Raw genomic sequence first — 14,561 nt, 5'->3', positions numbered from 1 at the left:
TCATTTTTCAGCGAAAATTGTGAAAGTAGATTTTCCACCTATTTTCTCGCAAAAACATTGATAAAACTTTAAGATAGTCTTACACGCAGGCACAAGTATAAAATTAATATAAGAATTATGAAAACAAGTGTTTTACTTATTTGCTTACACAAGCATTGATAAAACTTTATGATAGTTTCAAAAACAGTCACAATTATTTTTCTTAGCTGAGCTTTTATTTGAGGCTTTTCTTGAAAATGTGAAAATTCTCTAGCAAAATAGAGTTGAAAATCGCAGTAGTTCTTAAACTTTCAAATTTACACAAAGAGGTAACGGAAAAGTTATTATAATTTTCATAGCAAAATTATAAATAAAGAAATAGAATGACCAAAAAACGACAAAATGAAAAAAATCGCATGCTTAAAAATATAAAAAAGGAGCTCATGCAACACTCTTTAAGATCAGGAATATCTTGGGATAATATCGTCACATCTTCATTCTTTATCATATTCAAAAAATATCAGTATAACTTTCCAATGTCATCAGCTGGCTTCAAAGTGAAAACAATCGCATGCTTAAAAATACAACTATGAAGAACTTAATTGCCATCAAATGCTGCTGCAAAACTTGTATGCTTCTGCAATGTAAAAGGCAGTGCAGTGGCTTATATGAACTGCACATAATAAGAACATAAAAATGCAGAAGAATGAGCAAAATCTGACTCTTCTGTTCTTTTTTGCGAGTTTATGCTTTATGCAAGTCAATTGCACTATTATTTAACTAAGGATTTCAAGTGTGGGATTCAAGTCAAATATAAAATCCCTAGCATGATGAACCATAGATTTTATTGTGGTTCTTTTATCACACCAGCAAAAGCATGCATATCATATCCACATCAGATCCATGTTTTGTAGGTCCCATTGTTTAAAGAAACAGTAAAAAAACATGGGTTTTAGACATAGTTATAAATAATATCTTCAAGTTTTAAATGGTGAGGTTTTTTTCGGATATAATACGGTGAACTTGAAAAAAACGAAAAAATATGGCAAATTTTTAAAATTTTTAAAAAACTGAAAACGAGGGAAAAATAAAATAAGTGAGAAAAACATCACAAGATAAGTAGATTTGCAACAAATAAAAAATAGAAAATGAAAAAAAACTCAAAATAACTAAAAAAATGAAAAAATACGAAATGCACGTTAAAATATGTGTTTTTTTTCATTTTTAATGTTTTTTTTCAAAAAAACCTATTTTTTTAGTTTTAAACGGCCATTTAATTTATCACGTTTTTTTTCTAAAAAAACACGTTTTATCTGACTTTGGTTTCAGGTCTATTTTAAAATGTTAAAATACCGTTGGACCTTTACTCCATGGATCTGAGATTCTCAGGCATCTCAGATCTCAAATCCTCGGTTATCAAACATACTCTAATGTAGTATGGGTATGTGATGGTGGTTGGAGATTGTGAAGGCTCAGTTGGGTTTAATGCTCCACCCCAACCAAATTAAAAAAAAAAATCTAGTGTACAAATTGTTTTTTTTTTTGTCTCAGTGTATTTTTTGAATATAAGTTCAGTTTGGCCCTACCCAAATCCAATCCACAAAACCTAGTCCCCATTTGGCCCGCCCTTGCGAAAAATCCTGGCTCCGCCCTTGATTGACGGGAACTGTTCTCAATGAAGTCAAGCTCCGTCCTCATTTAGAAATTCACTAGTTTCATTCACATGAACAAGAATTGACACAGGCAAAACAAGGGGAGAGGCAACGAATGAAATGAGAACCTCTTTGATGAAAAAAGAGAAATCTCTGTTGTGGGAAAACTTCATGTTGGATCTGTGACATAACAAAAACAACTAAAAAAATCTAAGCTCTGAGCAAGATGGGTTTGTTCTTAGAACAGTATTTCTTGTGGAGCTTCTAAGAGGCAAAGAAATTCTGTTCTCCAAATAAGTTGCAATAAGAAGCATTTTCCTAAAGACAACAGGAAAGATGAAACCATTAAATTTACAAGTATGGAGGTAAATTAGCAAACAAACAAACAAATTACAACATTTAACCACTTCAACAAATATCTAATAAGTAATAATTAGATGATGAAAAATCATATTTAACGAAATGCTTCACAGAAAGACAATGTAATTTAGAATTCAATAGTCTACAAGCCCTATCCTTAGAGTGAAGTTGGAAAAATCAAACAAGTTGGAGTGAAGCAATCTGAAGATTTGGATCAAAGTCTTGTTGATCGGTGTCAGATATATATATATATATATATATAAAAGGAGTATAGCATAGACTGGTAAAAGAACGACGGTTAGATTTCCACGAGCAGCACGCTAGTGTATCTTGAGAAAGAGAAAGAGCTCATGGTCTTCGAGAAAAAGAGGGCCTGACATTGATGGTTGTTGACGGGCAGCTCTTATAAACGGGAGAGAGCCTGACATAATGGAAAATAGACTGACAGAGTGACAAGACACCACAAAGTTATAAAAATGGTAAGAGGGAAAAAGGGGGATAGAAGAGATCAAGTTCTTCACTCTCTATTGAGAACACCGTTTTTTTTTTCTTTTTTGTCAAAACTGACGGCCAACTAAACATGTTTGAAATGATGTTTTAGAGACATAAGAATTTTTTTACTTCTAAAAAGCCGTTTAAGCTGTCATCCAAGCGCACCCTCATCTTTAATTTAAAAAATCAACAACAACCTTTTATTACCAACAAAAACTCCATACACTGAATTCTCTAATACCAAGCGTTCTTCATATATACTTTAAAAATAAAGTTTTTATCTTGAGGCCTTTATTTGGGAGAATTGCTACCAAAAGTTCTGGCTTGTATCAGAAACTAAAAGACAACAGAATCGTGTTTTTTTATTAAGTTAAAAGGCTCCGCTTTGAATATGAGGAGAATAGCCGTGGGTTGTTTAAGACTCATAAAAGCATGGACCTTTGTAATTTAGTCAAATTCGATTATGGAAATCCGATTTAGTGGAGTCGATCCTCATGTCTCTTCCTCTCTCTCTCCCTCGCTTTATAAATTTCTAGGTGAAGCCTGCTTCTGGCAAACTCCTCCTACCTTGAGGAGACAAGGTGACAACCGGGGGGAGGAAAGAGTGAGAGAAATGGGGAAGGTGGTGTGTGTAACAGGAGCATCAGGCTACATAGCGTCATGGTTGGTGAAGCTCCTCCTAGAGAGAGGCTACACGGTCAGGGCTACTGTCAGAGACCCAGGTTCGTTTCTTGTTCTTCGTTTTTTTTCTTTCATTTTGGTTTTTCTTTGCTGGCTATATCGAGTTATCAACCATCCTCCTCTCTTTCTCTTTTCCAAGTTTTCTTTTCATGATGATGGCACCAATCATAATCCTGTCGTTCTTATTTTATTTTCGTGATGAATTTGGTCACTTCTTCTGGCCGTGGTATGTTGAGAAAAAGAGATATTTGAGTGTTCATGTGGCTCCCAGTCGTGTTTGAGTTTGATTTTTTGAGGGATTTCGGGTTGTGGGCGATCGCACGGTAACGTGGTGTAATGACTTAAGAACTTGTTTGTTTACTTCATTTGTCCACCCGATCGTTTCGATTGCCTCTGCATTTTCTTTCAGAAGTTTTTTTCTTTAAATTTATAAATGGATAGGTCATCGTTTAATGTGATCTTTGTCGGGGGATATTGTTATTTATTATGTATATTTGATGCAACAAGAGAGTTTTAGTTTCCATGATGGATATTATTATACAATAAAAATTCAAGATTGAAAAGGAAGAAGAGTTTACGTGGATGAGACCCTGAACTTGTGTCTGATATGAAACATTGAATATCAGTAAGCGGCAAAAACTTGTAACTGTGTTCCGTGTCATGTGGAAGGTTATAGTCCTATTTACAATGAGGATTTCTTTGGTACTAAGATACCTTCCTAGAAATAATATGATCTAAAACAGAATTTTGCCTAATCTCCTAGCCTCCTAGGTGTTTCTTGCATTTACCGATTTCCTTCGTTGTTTCTTTTTCCCCCTTTTCCGTTCTTGTTCTGAAATTATAGTTTTTACTTTATATAGGTTCTATAGTTTATCCCTGTGGAACTGCTAATTTAATTTTTTTCGTCTTATTTTTTAGCCTAGCACTGACACTGATACTTTCGCTTAGTATATTTTCTGTTTGCAAAATTAACTTTTGAAATTCTTAAAGCGGCTTACTGTGGTCTCTGTATCCCTTCCTTTTGATTAGTCTGGTCCTAATGAATATACGCTTTTCAGATGATCCAAAGAAGACAGAGCATTTGCGTGCTCTTGAAGGAGCCAGTGAAAGACTTCATTTGTTCAAAGCTGACCTATTGGATGAGGGAGCATTCGATTCTGCTGTGAGTGGCTGCGAAGGTGTTTTCCATACAGCTTCTCCATTCTTTATTGAAACTCAAGACCCACAGGTTTATCCTACCTACCTTTTTCCTTTTGTCAATTTTCATTTTCTTCTTGGTCTAGTCACACACTGTGCCCTTTCTGGAGCTATTCTTCAAGAGTCAATACTCAATAGTTTAACAATCTGCATTTTTCATGCGTTATTTGTACTAGATATTCAAAAATTAGCCTGGATAAAGAGCTCAGCTTGGTTGACCGCAGGTCAACCTTGTCTGAAAGGCTCATTTATCCCCCAACCTAAGCATTGGTTACAGACTCAAACAAACTGGATAATTTTATTATTAAATCAGTGGATGCATGCACAGACACATGTACAGTGCTACTCATAATGTGGTGGTTACTGGACATGTAGCTTGATTGCTGCTGTTCACAGTTGATGCTTGACGTCACTAAGAAACAGCCACTACTTGAGTATGATTTTAGATGGCTTCTGGTGAGATGAGGAAGATATCTGCAACATTGGTTCTTTGTGGTTTCACTTCTGGTGAATCAGACACCTAAACCAAGGTTTTAGAACCTAGTAACTCTGGACTTGATTCAGAGTGGATTGACTCAGGTGTCACATGGGTGCGAGGTGTGGGTGCTGGTGCAGGACATCCAAGAAAATTTTGGTGCGGTATATGTATATGTTTTTGTTTTATATATAAATATGTGTGTGTATATATATATATATATGTTAGCATGTATGTATCCCAATCTATATATATATATCGATATGTATGTATATTACATATATTAGTCATCTAATATATGTCTTATATATATATATATATTATATAGACATTTGGGTACTTAGGACAGTTATGTAATTTTTACTTTCTTTATGTATCTTTTCTCTTACTGTATTTTCTGTTTTCCCATTTTATCCCTTTCGTTTTTCTGTTTTACCTAAAGGGAGACAGCCTCCTCCTCCTTCCTTTTTGGCTCTCTCCTCTATAAATAGGGCATCTCCTCTATTGTTTAGTTATGGCTTTTTAGCATCTTCTTGTACCTTTTGTTGAGATCAATATATGTTTTATTCACCTCTTGTTTGAGGTCTTTTGAGTGTTACTTTGTAAAGTTGGTGGAAGCTTCAAGGGTGTATCTCTTGAAGCATTTGTCTTGTTTGGGCCTGATTTACAATATAAAGATTGTTTTTCAGCTTTACTTTTTCAATTTTTTTTCTTTGACTTTAAACTTTAAAGGTTTATGAGAAGGCTATTTTTGTCCAAAATTTGAAAGGGTGCCGACGTTTTTTAAAAATTATGTACATATATAACAATGTTATACATTTGTTTTGCTGAAAATCAAATTTTATAAGAAAGCCATTTTAGTTGGTTTTATAATTTATGTTGAATAAGGTAAAAAAATTTTAAATATTGATATGGACCAGACCAGTAGACCTTGCTGTTCTCAAGGAGGACCAGGACAATATGCAGGTCATCATTTTGAAAGGACCACCAGGTCAGGTGTAGTCCTTTTGAAAGGACGGAGGGGGGTGGGGGTGGGGAGGGAGAGAGAGAGAGAGAGAGAGAGTGAGAGAGGAGTGAAAAGAAGAGGAAAAATTGAATGGTGTACCTATCAATCAAAGGAAATTGAATGATTATAATTATCCATGAGAGAGAGAGAGAGAGAGAGAGAGAGAGAGAGAGAGGAGTGAAAAGAAGAGGAAAAATTGAATGGTGTACCTATCAATCAAAGGAAATTGAATGATTAAAATTATCCATGAGAGAGAGAGAGAGAGAGGAGTGAAAAGAAGAGGAAAAATTGAATGGTGTACCTATCAATCAAAGGAAATTGAATGATTATAATTATCCATGTTTTCAGTACCATGTTTTATCCAATCAAATCTTGCACTCCTGTTAGCATCTTCAAAACCTGTCGTGTTGTATTCATATGCTGACTGATTTCCATTTTATTGGTTTCAACATATCAGGCTGAATTACTTGACCCTGCAGTGAAAGGCACAGTAAATGTTCTCAGGTCATGTGCAAAGACTCCTTCTATCAGAAGGGTGGTTGTGACATCATCTATGGCCGCTGTTGCAGTTGCAAGACGAACACGTACACCTGATACGGTGGTTGATGAGACTTGGTTCTCTGATGCTGATTTTTGTAGAGAAATAAAGGTTGATAAAATTCATTATTTTTTTGCTTTCTGAATGTGTATGCCGTGGGCTGTCCTACAATGTGATCTTTTAGATGATTTGGTTAATATTTTTGCATGACATGTCATCAGTGATTGTGTTATTGTTTCATATATTGGAAAAAGTGGTGAGATTTGGTTTTAAATGGTTAGCACATGCTGCATTTGATTCTTTGACTGTATCTTCCTCTATGTTTTATGAAACCTGGTTGACATTCAAATGTCGTCTTCTTCAATTTTGTACTTCAAGATTTGTCACGCCTAGATATCTATGGTCAAGTTCTAGAAGTTTATTTTTTATCAAGGAGAATTGGATTTGCAAAAAAGTTATTCTTGGTATCAGTATTTCCAGCAAATTGTGTAAATATCTCGTTCTTTATTCAAGTTATATTCATTGTCTGCTGTTGTTTCACTGGTAGTCATGGTATGTACTCTCAAAGACCCTGGCTGAGGAACAAGCTTGGAAGATTGCAGAAGAAGCCAAAATGGACATAGTCACAATAAATCCGGCAATGGTCATTGGTCCTCTTCTACAGCCAACCCTGAACACAAGTGCTGCTGCGATCTTGAAACTTATAGATGGTAAGTATAGGATCAGGAATCAGGTTGTCATCCATTGTCACTTTGTATTCCTTTCAGTAAAATAATTGAAACAAATAGAATAATTGTATGTTTGTAGAGATATGCATAAAAGTTGGATATATTTAATTTCAAAATCAATCATAAAGGTAGCTGTTTTAAATTCAAGTTGTTTTTAGTTTCAATTGCTTTTATTGTCTGGTCTTCATGTAAAAACTGCAGTAGTTTGATGTAACTTAAATATTACAGATTTATAATTATGGCCACATGTTTTCAACAGTATTGATCCCTTAAGACTGCTGGCTTTTTCATGAATATATACAACAGATGTTGTTACTCACTCTACCATAGAAGGCTTGATGATTTAAGCTTTGTCTGAAGCTCAAATCATATGTATAATCCTCATAAAGAATAGGAATAGTGCCAGATAATGATGTAGCATAAACTGGAGGCTTCCAAGCATATTCTTTTTTTGCTTTCTGTTTCCATGCAATTAATGACATAACTGACATGAGAAAATTTTCTGTTCTTCCTTTTTGCAAATAATTTTTAGTTTGTTTTAAAACAAGAATGCAGATAATGTGGTTGATTTTATCAATCCATGTTTCTTGGCATGACAACCCCACTATTGTATTAAAAAAAAACCTTCATAATCACCTTGTAAACAGTCTTGGAAGCCTTTCACTGAAACCAGTCTGGTTGGTTTGAAGGGTATGTGAAACAGCCAGCTGCTGCATCTCAATGCCGAGTACATGTGTCTGTACTTTTCTCTGGAAAAATAAATACATAAACTTTTAAAACTTGATTCTGACTTTGTGTTCTCTGCATTTGAAAGAGGACCTGATATTGTGTAATTGTGTGACCAGAAAAATTTAATCTTAGGTGTGAAACTAGGCGCACCACCACCTTGGATCACCTAATAAATGCTGAACTTAGGTGATGCAGGTAAGGTAGCTTTATGATTGATCTTATGATTCTTATCAATCTATGGTTCTGTTTGATTCCCTGTGGATCTTAGATCCGCGGTGATACGAGATTCTTAGGATCTCAAATCCATGGATTTAAGATCGGACCACCCCCCTCCCATACCAACTTAAATTTTTGGTTCTTAACATGAAATCCATGCTACTGAGATCCTCAGTTTGTTTATACTAAGGATCTCCCAATACACGTCTTTTAATGCTGCCTCAGATTTAAAATCCAATGCTATCAAACGCAACCTATAGGTATTGGTATAAGATTGTCTTTACCACATATTCAACCACAAAAGAAAATCAAATGCTCAAAAGTGCCTTGTAAATGGTATGATAATCCTGGAAATCATTTACAGTGACCTGTCTGTTTGGTTTTAAGAGTCCAACATATCGGTGAAACAGTCAGCTGCATTTAAACGATCACTACATGTCAGTGTACTTTTGGTGCGAAAAAAAGTATAACATTTTAGGAAATCAACTTAAAACTTATGTTAAATAAGTTCGAAGGAGGACATGCTATCACATACATACAGAACAAAAAAAATACATAATAAAATACGCATGCATGCAAATGTCCATATGTATATATAAAATTATCAAAATTTGAGTTTTCTTTATTTTTCTTACAAAAAACATTGATCAAAATCCAAAATGGTTACCATAATATTAAATAAACATAAAAAACATTTGAAACATTTTTTGGAAAATAGCTGAAGAAAACGTGAAAGAATGTTGTAATTTCATTTGGCATCTTTTTTAACAAAAATATTGTTTTGTTTCCCCTTTCATTTACCTTTGTCCCTTTTCCACTTTTCTGGAAAAAAAAAGCGATGTTTCTCTCTCTCTCTCTCTATATATATATATATATATGTATATATATATATCTATATATATATGTTTGTCACAAAATATATCTCAAGTTTTAAGCAGTGAAATTTTTCTCAAGTAGTTTCAGGCCTTTCGGTAAACTTGTTTTTGTCAGGAAAATATCAGGAAAATTTTGAAATTTTTTAAAAAGAAAAAATATGTAATTGGGAAAAAATACAATAAATGAGAAACTAATAAAAAAATACAAATTTAACTAGATAAAATGACAAAAATGATGTTTTACGTAATGATAGAAATTAAGATAAATAATTTAGCTTGGCTTTTTAAAGTAAAAATAATGCAAAAAAAAGCAGTAAATTCGTGTTGGCGTTTTTTCAAAAGAACACATATTTTTCCATTTTTTTTGTTTCAATCAATTATTAACGTAAATATCAGGTCTTTCTTGGAAACAATGTGATATTGGTGACAATGATATAAATGAAATATGCTTCCCGTACTTGTGCACTTAAATATGAGAGGGAACTTTATCCTAATAGACCCATCAAATTCTGTCTGATATTGCCAGCAAACGAGGGTCTCATTTGTATCACTTATAAGGCATGAGATGCATTGTTGACAGCGTGGCCCATGTCTGTAGCAGACTAGCAGTAACATTAACCAGGGTGTTTCTGATGCATTTACGTGACCAATGGAAGTTTATGACTCACTGATTTTCATCAAGCTATCGAGTTCTAGATGGAAATCATCGTTGGAAATAGCAGCCAAGTTCCCTGCTTCCGGATCAGAGCTGTACAATTGATTGATTTACTTATTTTCTGTTGACATACAGGGAGTCCAACATTTCCAAATACAACTTTTGGATGGGTGCATGTCAAAGATGTAGCTGAGGCTCATATTCTAGCATTTGAAGATGCCTCAGCTAGTGGAAGATATTGTTTGGTAGAGAGTGTTGCCCATTTCTCAGAAATAGTGAAGATTCTCCAAGATTTGTACCCCGATTGCAAACTTCCAACAAAGTAAGCTTTCAATAAGTTAATTATTCTCGAGGGAAATTTTCCTTGAGTATTTCCATGATATCATACTAGAGTAGCTTCAACCTATGCAGCTTCTTGAACTGCATTATTTTCCTCTTAACCATAGAAAGTATTGGTTATCAGATTTTCATTGCGAACAATGCATTGCTTTCAAAAGGTCTGAACTGCATGCGTATAGATCATTCCTTTTTAAGTGTATACCGTTCTAGTACCTACCAATGGAAAAAGGAAAGGTCGGCTGTTCAGAAAACATATCCGGAATGACTTGCTATATGCTCCTTATTCCATTGTGTGAGTTTAATTGAATGTATTTCAGAAGTTATTATGATTTGATTTTTCATTGTAAGAACTGCTATTTTCCCATGATTGTTCCAAGTGCATGATGGATGTTCCGTGTTTCGCTATGTGTCTCGTTGCTATCTGCTAGCTTCAGTTTCTCCAGGTGCAACACATCATATGTGTGTGCCTTATGTGGTATGTGTTCGACTATTATTAGTTTTTTTCTCTCTCTCTCTCTCTCTGCATTAGGGTACCCCTTTTTGCTATTTGAGTAGTTTCTAGTAGTGATGTTTTCTTAGCGCTTGTAACTGTAACTACCCGTTAGTAACCCATGATATTTTTAGAAGGTTATTCTTTTAATGGATATGCCAAATCTTTAAATATATAGGTATTTAGTATTTACCTTAACATAATTTTCTGCCATAAGTGGCCGTATTGGCTACGGCAGTTAAGCTTCTTCTCTAATTCTGTTATAAACAGTAATTGACTAGGTTCCTTTTGCAGGTGTGCTGATGACCAACCTTTGTCTCCAACATATCAGGTATCTAAAGAAAAGGTTGAAAAGTTGGGAATCAACTATATTCCTCTACAAGTGAGCCTCAAAGAGACTGTTGAGAGTCTAAAGGAGAAAAAGTTTGTCAACCTCTAACTCGAAAACGTATCCTATTTTGCGTGCTGGTTTGTACTATCCATTGCATCCTATAGAGTGCCAGATATGAACCACAGCATATGTAAGAATAAGTGGCTCTGCAGGATGGTAACCGGACAATGAATTGTCTATTGTATGTCTTGCATTACTTGGGTTCATCTACCAAAGTTGGTCAAACTTAGTTTCTGAAACAGAAATTCTGTGGGGCACCTTGATTAATTCGTTAGTTCTCTCTTCTTCTTTCTATAGTATGGATTGGCCAGATGTAGTTAAACAGATCCGATCAGGCACAAAGCCAAAGAATAAAGTCCAGTTACTATGGCAGGATGACGTTAGGATCACTCTGCACTAATTCCAAAGTTCTCCATCCAGCCACAATACAGTGTGCTTTGTGATCTCTTAAACTGAAATTTCAACCCATTGAGCCTGCCACAGAGTAAGTTCAATTGATTCCATCCATCCATCCAGAGGCTCTCTGCATGGAGCAACTTCTGCAGAAAAAGATGATCCTTGTGAGAGTTTGCAAACTGACGTCATTCATATTATTGTGCACACCACTTTTTTCTACTGATTCTAAGTTCTTCAAACGGAATTTGCTTTCGGGTTCCCTTAATCAGCAGCAGCTTATCAATTCCCTCTTTCTTCAACCCAGTAAATCGTAACAACTAATGTGCAGCGCCGTCGCTACTTAGTAAGCCACATGACAACTAAACCAAAAGAATGCAGCACATTCAGAAGGTTTATTCTTTCTTTCCAAAAGTTTTGAGTAGTAAAATTGTTGCCCATGTAATGAAACGGGATAGTTTGAGCGCAAGTAAATGCCATGTTGCATATGGATCCCTATGCCACTAAGCCCATGCTGCCATTAGGAATAAATTCCATCAGACTTAGGGAGATCAACCGGTCAGATTTGAATCAGATATATTCTTAATCATCTTTCTCTTTTTTTTTTTTTGGATATTTCATATATTCGGATTCAAAAACAAAAAAAATAGTATCCAAATCTGAAATTGAATCGAATGTTATAATTTGAATCTGACCTGCATTTGATTTTTACGTTAATATCCGAATCTAAATTCAAATTTTGAACCGAATTTGGCCAATTTTCAAAATGTAAGAGTGTTGGATATATGATCTTCATCGAAAATTAAATCCAGTACAAATCCAATCAAATGTCTATGTATATCTGAATCCGAATTCATTTGCATGCCATTTCTTAAATCCGAATGTGATCTCAATTTCATAATCAGACATTCAATTTTTTTTCATGTCCAATTTTTTTGGACTGGTTCATCAGAAGTCTAATTCAAATCAGAGATGTCAATATATGATCAAACTTTTTCAATACAAAAGGCCACCATATTTCCTTAGTTCTTTGACCTTCTACGGGACAAAAAAAGGGAGGCTGCGATTGTACATCTGAAAGGGTGAGTCGTACTGTGGATAATTCAAAAACGACATACTTGAATAGAATATCAATTGAATAATCGATACGAATTCATCCTCTCAACTCTTTCCTGCACTCCAATACTTGAATAGAATATCAATTGAATATGATCCACTTTCACGTTTCCAAATGCCTTGTATTACAATGAATCACTGGAGCAACTCCTGCAGTGCATGCAGCTTCTTCTCCACAGCAGTACTACCACCATCGTCTCTTCTTTTTAGTCTCCTGGTTCTTTTGCCACTGCCCGTAGCAAAGCTAGAAATTTTTGGCTGAGGGGCACTCCAAGTTTCAATTTCAAATCTTAAGGGGCACTTATATGTAAGAAACTGAAAATTAATGAAGTTTTTATCAGTAAGTAGTGTAATTTTCTTGGGCTGGTGCCAATAAATGGAACCCATGGCGATCAAAATAAACACTGAACAAATGCTGCAAGAATCCCTCTTAGCAGTCCTGCAATTTGCACACTGTCTCCCAAGAATCCTTGTTTCATCTTTACTCTTGAATCAATCTAGGGTGAGAAATTTCTTGGCAATTGCAGACCAAGGGCGGGATGTGTTTATTATCCTCCGATTTAAGATCCAAACCTGATCCAAGATCTCTTTTATGTGGTACCCATAGTGTAAACAAACACCAGATTTTACCACTATATGAAAAAGAGGATTAGAGATCTTCAGTTTATGACCAAAACTTCAGCTTTGAGGTCGGATAGGAGTACGGCTGCACATGAGCCGATTCGACATCGAGCTGGCCCAGCTTGAACACCACTCGACTTAGAAAAATTGAGTTTGAGCTCTACTAAAACTCGAGTTGAGCTCCATATAACAGGCTCGAGCTGGAGCTCAACTCGCTTAACTTGTTTCTATTATGTCCGTTTCGTTTCTTTTTACACCTTTAACTCTACTCGCTCAGCATTCAATGTGCAGTCGAGCCAAGTTGAGTTTAAACGAGTCAAATTCTTACAACTCGAACTCAGCACGTTTAACATTTCGAGCGTACATTTGAACTCTCACTCGATTCATTTATAAACGAGTCAAGTTTTGACAAGCGAGTTTAAGTCTAGCTCGAGCTGGCTTGAGTCATTGTGCAACTCTAGATTGGAGGGGGTCTGACTTGAAATCCATGAATCTAAGATTCTCAATTATCGTAAAACACCCCGGATCTCAAATCTGAGTTTATCAAATGCCCGCCAAAATCTCACCAATGAGCGATTGCATCGTCATCATGAGCAAGAGGATCCGTGAAACACCAGATCTCCTAGACACCAACAAGAAAGGCAATCTTCCAAAATCTGTGCAACCCCTTGCTTTATACATTTCTAGCAAATTTCCACTTTAATTCCAAAGGAAAGAAAAGCAAGGGTTGAATCCAACTCTGAATCTCTCAACAATAAATCTCTAGAAACCTCACCAAAATGCTTTATCATTCCCAAAGCTAAAAGTTCTCCTTTGCAATCAAAATTGCTTTTTGGGAAGCCTGCTGCACCAAAAATCATTCTATGCTGAGGAACTCAAACCATATGTAGCACAAGTCCTTTCCCACATTGTATGATGGCTCAAAGGTCTTGCCTAGTAGTCCCTCCAATGCACTTTGTTAGAATTACACTCTTAATTACCATATCCCAGAAAGGCTGACTCTTGAGTGGTGGAGAAGATGGAAAGCTTATCTTCCATCACTCAATTTTGGGTGTGTGGCTTGAGACACAGATCGAGTTGGGTGTACCAACCTGTGTGCACGCAACAAATATACACCTGTCAAAAAAAAAAAAAAAAGAGGGTTGGGGCATTTTAATTTTTTTTTATCATGAGGTGTACTTTTTAATCTTTTTACTTTTTTATAATTTTTTTATCCTTTTCAAAACCTTTTTTGCCACTTTATCAAGGGCATTTTGGTTATTACATATACTATGATGCGCATTTTACTTAGGTCGCTAGAAATTTCTGGCTAAGGGGCACTCATCAACATGTAAATTAGAAAAATTGGGATAAGGTGTCAACATAAAAATGAGTTTTTTTTTTGTGGCTCCTCTATGTGAGAAATTGTCCATATGTTGCCCATACCTGCCTCCGCCCCTGACTTGACCCTCTATCTTCATTAAATGGTGTGAATGGCCGGAATAGTTGTTTTCACCTCAAAAGTTTCATTAAATGGTGTGAATGGCCGGAATAGTTGTTTTCACCTCAAAAGTTTCATTAAATGGTGTGAATGGCCGGAATAGTTGTTTTCACCTCAAAAGTTTCATTAAATGGTGTGAATGGCCGGA

The 14,561-nt window shown here is 35.4% G+C and overlaps 1 protein-coding gene across 1 annotated transcript; it reads left to right on the top strand.

The window, feature by feature from the left end:
• Positions 1 to 2,931: 2,931 nt before the first annotated feature.
• On the top strand, positions 2,932 to 11,095 carry LOC116260851 (phenylacetaldehyde reductase-like). Its single transcript, XM_031639371.1, has 6 exons — positions 2,932 to 3,205; positions 4,223 to 4,392; positions 6,300 to 6,491; positions 6,928 to 7,090; positions 9,719 to 9,905; positions 10,707 to 11,095. Exons 1-6 carry the CDS (start codon positions 2,947 to 2,949, stop codon positions 10,849 to 10,851), a joined length of 1,116 nt encoding a protein of 371 aa, XP_031495231.1. The 5' UTR covers positions 2,932 to 2,946; the 3' UTR covers positions 10,852 to 11,095.
• The last annotated feature ends 3,466 nt before the right edge of the window (positions 11,096 to 14,561 follow it).

This window comes from Nymphaea colorata, chromosome 9 (assembly GCF_008831285.2).
Source record: "Nymphaea colorata isolate Beijing-Zhang1983 chromosome 9, ASM883128v2, whole genome shotgun sequence".
Taxonomy (NCBI): Eukaryota; Viridiplantae; Streptophyta; class Magnoliopsida; order Nymphaeales; family Nymphaeaceae; genus Nymphaea; species Nymphaea colorata.
Note: the sequence above shows the minus strand (reverse complement) of the source record. Positions and strands in the feature narration are given on the sequence as shown.

Excerpts from the sequence above, each read along its gene's own strand:
- LOC116260851 (XM_031639371.1), top strand. The coding sequence starts at position 2,947 with ATGGAAATCCGATTTAGTGGAGTCGATCCTCATGTCTCTTCCTCTCTC. Across the intron at positions 4,393-6,299 it reads TTGAAACTCAAGACCCACAG|GCTGAATTACTTGACCCTGC; the intron begins GTTTATCCTACC and ends TCAACATATCAG. Across the intron at positions 6,492-6,927 it reads ATTTTTGTAGAGAAATAAAG|TCATGGTATGTACTCTCAAA; the intron begins GTTGATAAAATT and ends TTTCACTGGTAG.